The sequence below is a fragment of the Lagopus muta genome, chromosome 15 (genome assembly GCF_023343835.1).
Source record: "Lagopus muta isolate bLagMut1 chromosome 15, bLagMut1 primary, whole genome shotgun sequence".
In the NCBI taxonomy this organism is placed as follows: Eukaryota; Metazoa; Chordata; class Aves; order Galliformes; family Phasianidae; genus Lagopus; species Lagopus muta.
This window is the reverse complement of record NC_064447.1, coordinates 6773803-6786160: the sequence shown is the minus strand read 5'-3', so window position 1 is coordinate 6786160 and position 12358 is coordinate 6773803. Positions and strand designations below refer to the sequence as shown.

The window sequence follows — 12358 nt, the reverse complement described above, 5'->3', positions numbered from 1 at the left end:
TGTGACAAACGATCACATATAAAATATTTAATGCTTGATTCTTTGCAATGCATGTGTCTTCTCAGAAGAGATTTTGAAGACTAAAATGCTGGCGTTTGAAGAAATGAGGAAGAGACTCGAAGAGCAGCATGCACAACAACTGTCAATTCTGATAGCAGAACAAGAGCGAGAGCAGGAGAAATTGCAGAAGGTAAAGCAGAAAGAGGAAGAAGTCTGAGCTGAAGTCCTGTGTGCTGTTGTCAGGACCCAGATGGTTTTGAAATGCACATTCTGTTGCTTTGCAGACTTAGAAAACTAGTCTTACAATTGAACTTTTCTTTCATAGGAACTGGAGGAACAGGAGAGAAAGGGAAAGAAGATTGCTACAACAGAAATAGAAATTTCCAAAGTGAATATTAACAGTAGGATGGAGTTGGAGTGGAGAAAAAGTGAAAGTGGCTTAGTGGAGAGTGTGCAGTCTCAGCTGGAGACGATCCATAACGCAAACTCTACAAGCATTGGTAAAAACTGACTGCTAACACTAAACTAAGGGTAGAATACAGATAAATGTTGTGGTACTGACTGTACCAGCTGCCCTAGGCTACCTGTGCTGCTGTCCTAGGCCACCTCTCACCTGTTCCATAAAATTATGAAAATGTGTTGTCTTGTTTCTTTTTTCCCATTGGTTTAGCTAATTGTGCTTTGAAATGAATTGAATATTCAGATTGCTTCTGTCCTGTAGTTGACTTCATACAAACAACATTGCTCCCTCTGAGCAGAGTTCTCCCTTGCTGGTTTTAACCTCTGTTTCTCATCAAACACAAACAGAAAACTGGTGTTTTAGCAGGTGAAGAGCAGAGGAACTTTGAGAATTAACCTGCTAAACTACATGATTTTGATTATTTATGATTCATTTTTAGGATCTATATTAGCAGCATTAAACACTTCAAAACGACTTTCATTGAGATATTTTATGGATGAGATTTTGTGTAGCAACTTTAATATTAAGCAAGTGATTTTTTTCATGCTGTAGATGGATATTTTTTCTTCCAATACATAAATACTATCATCTAAAATGTGAGTAAAAATTGGAAGTCGCTCCGTTTCTGAATGCCAAAATGACTTCCTGTCTGTAGCTTAAGTTAATGTTTATGTGTGTGCTTGATACTTTATTTTTTATTTTTGGTTTTGGTTATTTTTGCACAGTGCTGCTTTATTTTTGCTCTTAAGCATAATGGCTATGTGTGTACTTGCACACATAGCTATTACCTTATGGACAAAAATCTCTATGTTAAACTGTATTCTGCTGTGTGTGCAGGTTTTGCTCATGCTACATCACCTCACACCTTTACTTCAACAAGTGAAACTTCATTCTTTCTCTGGGGACCATCAGGCAGCGGAGTTCTAAAAACCTCAGTATCTAGGCCAAGTAACAGGATCAAAACCAGGTGGACCCAGGTAAGGGAAATAAGATACAGCTTAAAAAGACCTTCAGCTTTTGTAAGATTCTGGTAACTTTCTAGTAGCTGTGCAGTAGGAAATCTCACAGAGAAGTTCCGTGTCCCTTCCTATATCAGCTTAGATTACGTGGTAGAACTGTATGGTGTGTTTTTCTTGTGCAAAATGCAAAGCACATTTTACCTCTAATCAACAGTTGTTTCTTACTTCAAAACTTGAATCACGTGACTTAAGAAATATTAGAAATTTAATTAAAGATATTTAAGAAAAAAATCTTCTGCTTTGTTTATTCAGTGTTTAGAAAATGCTTATTTTCTTTTAAGATTTTCACTCCAGAGATACAAATGAAGTTTGATAAGATAACGGCTGTGGCAAAGGGGTTTCTTACGCGTCGGCTCCTACAGACAGAGAAACTGAAACATCTCAAGCAGACTGTAAAAGTGAGATCAGCATCTTTACATTATGCAGTTTCTACTCCTGTTTTGGTTTTTCTTTTTTCTTCTTCTTTTTTTTTTTTTTTCCTATCATGAAATCAGGTATTTTCTGCAAAGAATTATACAAAGAATTTAGGCATGTCTGTCCCATGACCACGTTTGAGTGGTGCATTGCTTACTGTTATAAGGTTTAAGTCAAACAAAGCTGACCAGCCCTATCCATACAGTTTATGATGATCCATTGGTTGAAAAGGGTCATGCTTGCTGCTTCATCTTACTTCTCCTTCATCCCCAGGATACTATGGAGTTCATAAGAAATTTTCAGTCTGAAGCCCCATTAAAAAGAGGAAGTGTTTCAGCACAAGATGCATCCCTTCATGAAAGAGTAATGGCTCAGGTGATAAACTTTTATAAACTTATAATATGAACTTCATATAAATATAATAATATATAAATGAAATATATAAACTTTATATTCTTTTTTTATAAAAAATGTAAACATTTTTTTTCTGCTTTCCTAGGTGCTCTGCCTTTGTAAAAAGAAGTTACTTTGTGTGCACTAACATAAATTGATAAAACGTGCATGGGGGCTTTGTTTAAAGGAACAAATTGGAGCTGGGTCTGTGATGAAAATATTCCAATTTCTGCTGACATGTTAAGAGGAATTTCTAAACTGTTTCATTCAGTGTTTAACTATTCTTTTCAGCTCCGAGCTGCTCTGTATGATATCCATGACATATTTTTCACAATGGAGGCATCAGAAAGAATGAACATTCTGCGTCACGATCGTGAAGTTCGTAAAGAGAAGATGCTCAGGCAGATGGTGAGTGATAGGCAAGAGAGTGTAACTGTTCCAAGATTTTAAGGAAGAAGATCTTAACTTTAGCCTGAATATGGTCTTTTTTAGGATAAAGTAAAGAGTCCAAGAGAGAGAGCAACACTTTCAACAGCTACGCAGAAATCTCTGGATAGGAAAAAGTACATGAAGTATGTGCAGATCTCCTTTTGTGGTGAGGGGAAGGGGCCACAGGGTGATGAGGAAGAGTAGGAGATACTGAAAATAGGTTTTTGTGGGAACAGTTTCTTTGCAAAATAGTATATCATTTAGAAAGTATTAATGAAAAAACCTTCATCAGGTGTGTGGTATGCTACCACTTGAGGTAGTTGAGTTTAACTTTTGAGAGACTTCTTGTCTCTGTGAGCAAAATGGTTGGTTTGTGTTTATGATGTACAAGATTTCAGTTTTGAAAAACAGTCCCCATGCTCTCAGCTTGTGGTGGATTTTTGCAGGTTATGTTATCAATCTTTTAAATCTTTTCAAAGTGCTTAGCAAGAGATGTCTTTGGTGGAGTTCCTTGAGGGTGTTTTTGGGATGGTGGCAGGCATTATCTGTCTCCTGCAACACAGTTGAGTAAAAAGCAGTAATCTGTAGAACAGTTATGGCAGTATAACATGCAGATGCTGATTTTGTTGCTGTTTTTCTGGTTCTATTTCCATGTAAGACCTACATGATGATTTTGTAATTTAATTATATATTGTTGCTGTTGTTTTTCTAGGGCTTCAGAAATGGGAATGCCTAGTAAAAAAATAGTCATAAAACAAAGAAGTCCTGAGAGCCGGTGAGTGAAGGTTACTTTGTACATTATGATTCTTTTAAAGAATTGTCTTAGAATGTTGGATCCTTTGATCTGTGTTACTGACTTGCTCAATTTATAACAGGAATGAAATCAGACTTGGTAAGGGCTGGGGAAAAAGCTAAAAATTATTTTTTTCAATGTCAGTTCAAAAATAATTTCTTTATGGCTTTAACTCTGTGCTCAGGTTCCAGGTTTCTCTCAGATACACTGTTACTAACTCTTAAGCTTCATTTTGACACCAGTACCTTTCTTAATAGCCTTTATAATGTTAAATGTTCACTTTAGAAAGCTGTCAGAAAATAAGTGTCTATCTCTCTTGGAAAAAAGTTATTGCTTCTAGTTTGTGCAGTTGTTAACTTGGATCCCAGAAATGACAGTACTCAGCACTTGCTGTTAAGAGAGGGGCTGTGCCTTACTGCTTTTTCTGCTATGACAACTCAGATACCTGGCATCTCTTAAAAACATTTCTTATTCCATGATTACCTAATAGTTCTGAAGATGTGCTATCTAATTGTATAGTTTAGTCTACAATGACTTGTTAAAATGCATCAACACTTTTTTTTCCTGTATGTTTTATCAATGACTATGAACCCAAGCCACTTTTGAGGAAAGCTTTTTGTGGCTGCTTTTTTTAGTTTCTTTGCTTTAAAGAACAAGTGAAAACAGTAATTTTATTCAGGAATTCTAATGCCTGGCACTTTTGCATGCATCATCTGTGTTATGTAGCCTTTCAGCCATTCTGAAAGTTGCTATTTGGAAGATGATGCATAATTCAATATTCTTTCTAAGATTTTATGTTTTTTTTAAAGCAGGGAAAAGGTACTAACAGAAATTGTTTGTGTTTTGACAGAGTACTTCAGCCAAACCAAGGACAGAATGCCCCGGTTCATAGATTACTTTGCAGACAAGGGTAAGGACACAGCGTGTTCCTAGCCTAAGGTTAAAAGTAAATGTAAAATGCAAGAACACGTTAATTTCTACACAGTACTTACATTTAATGGTACAACTGTTGTTTAAAGGCAAAACGATTCTTACAGTATTTTGAGAGTGGTAAAGCTTTGTTGTACCTTACACTGCAAGAAAGTTATTTAGTGTTACCATCTCCTTGTGTATTGTCTCCATTTACACTGTTTTGACATTTCTATTTGTAACACTCATTCCATGAAGCTTTGCTTCCCCTTAATGAAACATTTGTATTTTCAAGTACAGGCTGTAATGCCACAGCGTTGGAAATGAATCCATTTCCTGAGCAGAGATTTTAAAATATGTACATGGGGAAATATTCTGCTATTTACTGTATATTAAGTATAATTTCAGTAGGAATTGTACACATACTTAGGAGGATACTATATAGGACAGTGTAAAAGTGATTTCATGCCTAACAGTTTGCTAGTATCTTTATGTTGTTGGATACCGTCTTTCAGCTTTGATGCAAGTGACTTATTAACTCTTTTATATTTAATTAGAACCCCTAAGACCTCAATGAAGGGGGTTGAGCAAAATAGAAAGAAGGCCTCAGAGAGCAGAGTGTCTAACAAGGCTGTTTCAGGTGTGTAGAAAATTGGTGCTTGGATCGTATAGTAAATAAGTTCCAGTGTCGAGAAAAACTGAGTGGGGGATTTCTTCTTTTCTTTTTCTTCTGCACCTGCTTTGCTGTGTCTTAAATCTAACCTATCTCTTTGGACATGTGCTGATAACTTCACCATCCACTCTAAGATTCTATAAACATAGTGTATAGAATGTACTTTATAGCTCATTTGCTTTCACTCACCAGATGCCCAACCATTAAAAAGTTTTGCCAGAAATACTCACTGTAACCGTTTGGGAAACTAATAGCAGTCAAACTGGTGGGTTGGAATCATATTGCCATCGTATTTCTGTACGTGTATAACTTCTCCTTTCAGTAGGCTTTGTTTTGAAGATAGGATAGTTTGGGAAGACTTAGCAGTGGGCATTCCACAGTCACAGTCTTAGACTGCCATTTATTCTGTAGCATCTTACAGAATGTATGAACCTCAAAGAGACAAATTCAGAAGTGGAGTCTTCCTGAGCTTGTATACAGAGATTACTGATAGGTTACTCTTTTAATAAGTAAGTTTGATAGTAGAGCCAAACCTCTATGATTAAACCTGCACAGGCATGAAGAGAATAAAACACAATGAAACAGCAATTATTCAGTTGCACCCAGAGACATTACTGAAAAATTAACAAAGATGGGAAATAATCTCTCCTGAAATATAAGTAAGAATTTTATGTAATATATGAGTAGCAGACAAAATTAACTGTAAGGCAGTTGTTATCTACAAGTTTGACAAAAACAGTCAACTCTTCCAGTTAGAGTGTTAAAGAAGCTGTAGGAGAGTAGTAGTGCAAGGATGCGCAGTATCGAGTTTAGAGTTAATTTTTGGGGAACACAGATCTCTTCTAATTGATGCTGAATCTATAATGATATGTGGTGTTCTTTACGTTTCGATCTGGCATCAGACATCCAGTTAAAACATTCTCTATCACTCTTCTGTGTTGGCCATATATACGTGTTGCTTTGTCAAGTCTCTGAGTTTCCCTTAGCTGTAATTATCCAAGTCATGATAGTTGATAGTAGGTAATGGAAGGAATCTTCTGGAGCACACCTCTAAATTTCTCGTTACCTTTCTTACTGTGTTTGTTGAGTAACTGGAAAGCTATTTAATGCCTTCTTTATGATCATCTTGGAACTTAAAATAGATCAATATTGTGCTGTCTAGTGTGATTGTACAGCATAGCCTCAGTTAGTGTTTGGACATCGCATGTGTACTGTGGTATAATACCAGTACTTCCATGTGCTCTTTTATGAATAGATTGGACTGCTGTGTTAAGTGAGTAGGAATACATTCTGAAATTATTAGACAAGGAATGCTTGGTGTGAAAGAAATCTGCATAACTTTGCACAACGAAAAATACCTTCAGTTGAATACATTTATATGGGATGTGGTTTTCTTTATGGATAAAATTTGAATAGGGAAAGGCTTTGCAATATGTTGAATAGTTGTTTTTAGAACCTTTTGTTAGCAACTTTAAAAATCTGGTCTTAGTCAAGAAATCTTTTCTAGAGAGGTTCTTGAGAGTCATCTGTAGCGAGGCAGCAATTTCTGTCTGAAACTAGAGACAGAGAAACTGTAATTTTAAGTCAATCTATAAATAAAATGGAAATGCTAAATAAGTGTGTATTCTTCTCTCATTTTAGTAGAACTTGCACAAATCAGAAAATGTAGACTCACAGCAGTGGTTTGACAGTACAGAATCATAGAGTCATAGAATGGCTTGGGTTGGAAGGGACCTAAAAGATCGTCTAGTTCCAGCTCACCTCCAGAGGCTTACTTCTGTGTGTAACTATGCCAGTTTGCAATATTTCTAACCCATAGTATTTCTATTTCATTTCTTGTCCTTACTTGTCCCTGACTCCCAGTTAAATTGTGCTTGTTAGAGGGGTAAGGAGCTGTGAGGTCACAACTTGAACTGTGATTGAGCACCTGGGGAAGGGCTGTGGCTGTCTAGGGAGCAGAGGGGATGGTTTGCACCTGTGCTCCCCAGGTGACCTTAAAGGGTGGAGTCCCTCTCCCCCTGAGATGCCCAGCTCAGATAAGGGCTGGGCACTGGAAGGAGAGCTTCTCTTGGAAGTGGGCTGCTTCCTGAGGAGTGCTTCTTGTCCAGAAATCCCCTTTGCCAGCTGAGTGAGTTCAGGTCTTCTTTTTGTATATGGCTGTTGGCCTACCCATGCATATTTTGCCTGGTATTGCCAAGAACATGCCAGAAGCAGTTTCACTGCTTTGTGAGCAGAACAGAGTTGTGCTAAGCAGAACATTTAATGTGGTGTTACAAAGAAGATGATTGAGATCAGCCTGCTGCTGCCACTGTGCCTTCTCACCTCGTTTATTTCTGCCCAGTCTGAGTAAGTGTTCAGTAACAGATATAGTGGGGTATTAGGCACAGAGTATTTGGGCAGTAGCAGTGCTGAGCCAAGCATCATCTTTCTGTGTGCTTCTCCAGCCTGAGCAGGGAGCAGATGGCCTGAGTGAGAAATGTGTGCTGCCAAGTGCATTGGTGTTTCACACAGTGCTTCTGAGGGCATCAGGTTTATGGTGTGAGAGCAGCAGGGCAACTACATGACTGAGAAGAAGAGGTTATTTGCCCTGGCACAGTAAAATGGTGGGTGATTGTTGTGTCCAGAAGAGCTGTAACCCTTCTCAGTAAAGCTGATTTCTTTAATTTCCTAGTCTAGATTCCCTATATTGTCTGTTTCTCTCTGCATTTAAATAGATTAGTGCTGTGTATAGCAGCTTAATAAGTATATGCATTTTTCAGTAGTTAAATAAGCTTATCTTAGGGAAGGATAAATTGATGTAAAATTAAACTCGTGTAACTGTTACAAATTAAAAAAAAAACAAAAACAAAACCAACTTAATTCCTATAAGATTTAGTTATCTGGTGGGTGGAGGGAGGAAACTGACTTGAAATATACCTATTTATTTCGTAATGGTAAAAACTGTACCCTTATTTTCTGTATGTGACATTTCTATATGACTTGGAATGCACACAAGGAGAATTAAGAGTAGCATTAAATCCCTGATAAACCATCATACCTGTCATCCTGGTTCGTTGTATGGGATCGCAGGTGAGCTGAAGAACACAACACTGAAGAGTGTTGGGCCCTGAGGATTCCTTTTTGTGTAGTAGGAAACAGTGTTCAGGTGTGAAGGGTTCCTGTGATGGTAAGGTCTCTTGGGCATTTCCAAAGCTGCTTTGCACTGTGCTGAACACAGCTCTTGGGCACCTGTAAGTGACCACTGCAAGTCTGGCAAAAAGGAACTGGAAATTCTAAAAAGCACCAGCACCTACTTTGTTATGCTCACTTAATTGCCTGAAAACTTTCTTTTCCATGGCTGTCTTTCATTTCCACTGCTCTGCACCATGTGATGTGATGTTCACTGCTTTGTATAAATGTTTGCTCTCATTGCTAGGCACTCAGTACCTGCTTGAACCTAAGGAATGCTGAATTGTGTGACTTCTTAGCAGCCTGCAGTGCTAAAGCCTTATTACTGGAAGAAACTTGTGCTGTGCATACTGTAATATGCCTTTCTAAAAATATGTTTGTTACATGTGGAGAGATGTTTTATTTTCTCAAGTAGTTCTCTTTTCATACAGCCTTTGCCTGGTGATATTATGTGTGCTGCACTTCTAATTCTGGTTGTATTTGTTAACATATGGAAACCTACAGCTGTTCCTTTGAAAAGACAGTTCAGTTTTATTAAGATTTGAGTATTCTCTGGCATATATTTCTAACTCCTTTTTCATAGGTTGTTGAGTTCTCTTTAGGCTTAACAGTTAAGTTACTATGAAGTTGTAGCTATCTGCCAATGTTACTGATAGCTATAGCTCTCAAAGGAGGATGCCTGATGCAATGTAATTTAAGGTGTGCAAAGTAATTTCGATCAACAATTCCTGTAATTTTCTACCAGAGAGGTTTTGGCAAGTGGAAACTTAATGAAGGTGTGGTGAGTGCAAGATTTGGTCCCTATCTTCTGTTTAAATCACGTAAGAGATCTGCAGGAAGACAAGGCTGCTGTTGTGGCAGCACATGTGCACCTTGTTTTGGCCACCTCACTGTGTCCATTTCTCAGTTCTGGAGCCCTCTTTCTCCATTTTAGCCAGGACTTCTTTGCATTTTTAGCTGCTTGTAGAAAGTTGGATCACATGATGAAGGAGGAAAGGAGTTGTGTGTGAAGGGAAGGAACTTTGTATTTTGCCAATGCCTTACACTTGCTTCCCTTTTGCTTCTGTGCACTTTTATGCTGATGCTGAAGTTATTCAGACTGGCAGCTGCTATGCAGATGGAAGAACAGGTGCAACAGAAGAGAGATCTGTGTGTGTGGATGTTGAGGAATAGAGTTTAGGCCAATGTCCCAAAGAAATCAGAATGAAGATAATTAGAAGTAACTGGAAGACCTGTAATGCTAACTTCCTATGCTTTGCATTATTCTTGCTCTGTCTCAACTTCTCCTTATTTATTCATAGGGGAGGTGGAAAAGGAAAACTTGTCTTAAACATTTGACTTTGTATTGTATTATTAAATTGGTATTTATATATCATTTTTAAAAATACTTTAATCACATTGTCTTGGTAAAATTACAAACAGACTTATCTTAAAACTTCTGAATTATAGTTGTAGATGCTTTAGAGTAGTGGAAAAACGACTATTTTCTTCTTTGATAAGTGTTCTGTAATATGTTGTTACTTGCAAACTTATAAGTAGTTTTATTAACCTGTTTTACTTCAGCATTTGTAAGGCATTTCAAACGTAACACAAGGAAAACTCCTTTTAAAAGCAGATACTAAATATATAACAATGCCTTAATGTTGTATTATTAGCTATTTCTGTTGGATGATCTTGTTGCGAAGGTCAATATTATCAACTGTAAGAGGTACTTTCTCCTTCTGTTTTTAGGAGCATATGCAGGAAGAACCCAAAGAAAGAAGCCAAATGTTGTGACAATTTAAGACGACAGCACTCACTAGGATGAACAGGCTGTTCTTTGATGGTATTCTCAGCACTGATCCATAAATGCATAGTTACTTTTTGAAGTGATAAGCTTCCTTTGTCTTTTCCAGATGAGGACATATTAATGCAATCATATTGAAGTAATGAAGAGCTGTAAAGCTCTAACCCTGTGTGGAAATTGCATGTTAAAAGTTGTGTACGCAGTAGTGTGCATATATGAGATCCATAATGTTATTCAAATAAGACCACAGAGCATCATTAAGTTAATTTGGGACATCATATGCTCTAACTTTGTATCTTCAACATGATTTTTGTATTATTTAAGATGGCAATTGCTCTGTATGGTTTGCCACAATAAGAAGTCATGCACATGTAGTTTTAGTTTCTCACCATATACTGAAAGCAGAAAGGGGAAAAAAAAACAACCTTAAACAAAACTGAACTCTTCAGTCTGAATTTGTCAGCAGCTGTTCTGAATGTATTTGTGTGAATGCAGTTACATCACTTCATGTATTAATGGCCTAAATTTGTTGCAATTGTGCTGAGTTGGAGAGGCACGGATCCAGCCAGGTGTACTTCCATTCTCTGTAGAAACTGCACATTTATACACATGATAAATCAAACCACTGTGCTGGATGTCCTGGGATATTTTTTCCTTGCTATCTGTGGCATTTCCTTATGGAAACAGCTTTTGGGCTGGATGAAGAGAAGCGTATGTTCAACAAAAATTTGAGAAGGCAAGATTTCAATTGTTTTACCGTTTCAGACTTGCACACAACTGTCTAATAATTAATATGCCTTATGTTTTGTTTATGACAATTGCCATTTTTCTAAGCAGTTTCTCTTATACCATTATCTAACATCTCTTATATTGAAATGAAGTCCTGTTTCCTGATTTCAAGGGGAAGAAAATCCCTACCAAAATCCTGCAAAAACACCCGTCCTTAAGAAGATGGAGCGCTGAAAGATGCTCGTATTTTGCCTTGATCATCATTCTGATGGGTGTTATGCTTCAGCCTGAGGGGAGCATAAGTCTGGAAGTTTATTTATTTATGTCTCTAAGGATACAACTTTCAGACAGGATAGGTTGTTAACATCAGAAGTGAGCAGAGAGAAGCTTGGCTATTGCAGTCTGTGCAGTGCTGTTTTTTGGTTTTCTGTTAGAGTAGTACTAGGAAACTGATCACCTGAAGGGGAAGGAATCGAAATAACTTCCCAGTGTCAATACAGTGCAACACAGTGGGGCCTGTGTAACATTTTCTCACTGATATGAGGGGAAAGAGTGATCAATAACATAATTTGCAACCACTATAAAAAAAGAACATTAACAGTAGGATGAAGAGAGTATCTGCAAGGACAGTGTTGAATTAGCTGGTGTGGTTGTGGCAGTAGTTGTGAGTTGCACCAGTAAGTCTGTCTTCCACAGCTGGTGACAGTGTTCAGTGTTTCTAACAGGTGATACCAAATTGTATACTTAGAAATCTGAGGCAAAACGCTGCTGAAAGGCTTTGGAGGTAGATGCTGCTTGGCGGCTCTGCTGTGGCTCTAAGGTGGGTTCCCTGCTGGTGTAAATGCAGAAGCTTACACCAGTAAACTACCTGCTGCCCTCATATCAATTTGGTGATTTTTTTATTTTATTTTATTTATTTATTTTTTTAAGAAAAAAACTGCAATCCAAAAAATGCCTGATGTGTTTCCTGCTTATCCAGCAGTCATCAAATGTCTGCTTTGGCTCCCACCTTTCCTGTGTTTGGATTATCACAGGATGGGAGTGGAAAACATCTGAGGGAAAAGGACGGAGTGTGACCTGTGTCACAGGTGACACAAAAGCCTGCTGTGGCTGTATCAGTGCTAAGGGTTGGTGTATTTAAAGGCTGTTTTATATGCTGTCTGTATTGTTAGAATAGGCAGTGTGTTGATATAAAAGTAGTGTTAGTAAATGTGAGTGCTTCCCTCCAGGTTTCACATCTGAACCTCTTACTTCCAGCATGTTTCTGGTCTGTGTAACAAGGTGTTGTACTGCAGTTGTTTGTTTGAACTTTCATGAGGCCTTTCTCTTGACAAGTGCCAGAATTTGGTTTTGTACTTAGTATGTTTATTTATACATATTTAATTTTATCTGATTTTATTTTGTGTGTGGTTGTAATATCATCATAAAAGCGTATTTATTTTTGTACTTTCCATTTTCACCTGGCTTGCTTTTTTCTTAAGCATACTACACAATAAACTTGCAATCTTTAAAAAGACTTCCATTTTTCTAAATTGTTCCTCTGGGTTGAAAAATCCTGCCATGTAAAATAAAGCTGTTTTCTGGA

The 12358-nt window shown here is 37.5% G+C and overlaps 1 protein-coding gene across 8 annotated transcripts in view; it reads left to right on the top strand.

Moving 5' to 3' along the window:
* CCP110 (centriolar coiled-coil protein 110) overlaps window positions 1-12358 on the top strand; it is a 17699-nt gene extending 5341 nt beyond the window's left edge. For 7 of the 8 annotated variants that reach the window (XM_048961302.1, XM_048961308.1, XM_048961306.1 and 4 more), the window contains exons 5-15: window positions 66-190; window positions 326-500; window positions 1298-1437; window positions 1761-1877; window positions 2167-2268; window positions 2578-2694; window positions 2779-2858; window positions 3428-3490; window positions 4359-4418; window positions 4975-5057; window positions 9990-12358. In XM_048961302.1, coding sequence (XP_048817259.1) covers window positions 66-190; window positions 326-500; window positions 1298-1437; window positions 1761-1877; window positions 2167-2268; window positions 2578-2694; window positions 2779-2858; window positions 3428-3490; window positions 4359-4418; window positions 4975-5057; window positions 9990-10042 — 1115 coding nt within the window. In that variant the 3' untranslated portion in view covers window positions 10043-12358. The remainder of the gene's footprint in view (window positions 1-65; window positions 191-325; window positions 501-1297; window positions 1438-1760; window positions 1878-2166; window positions 2269-2577; window positions 2695-2778; window positions 2859-3427; window positions 3491-4358; window positions 4419-4974; window positions 5058-9989) is intronic. The other variant, XM_048961309.1, reaches the window with a different exon arrangement.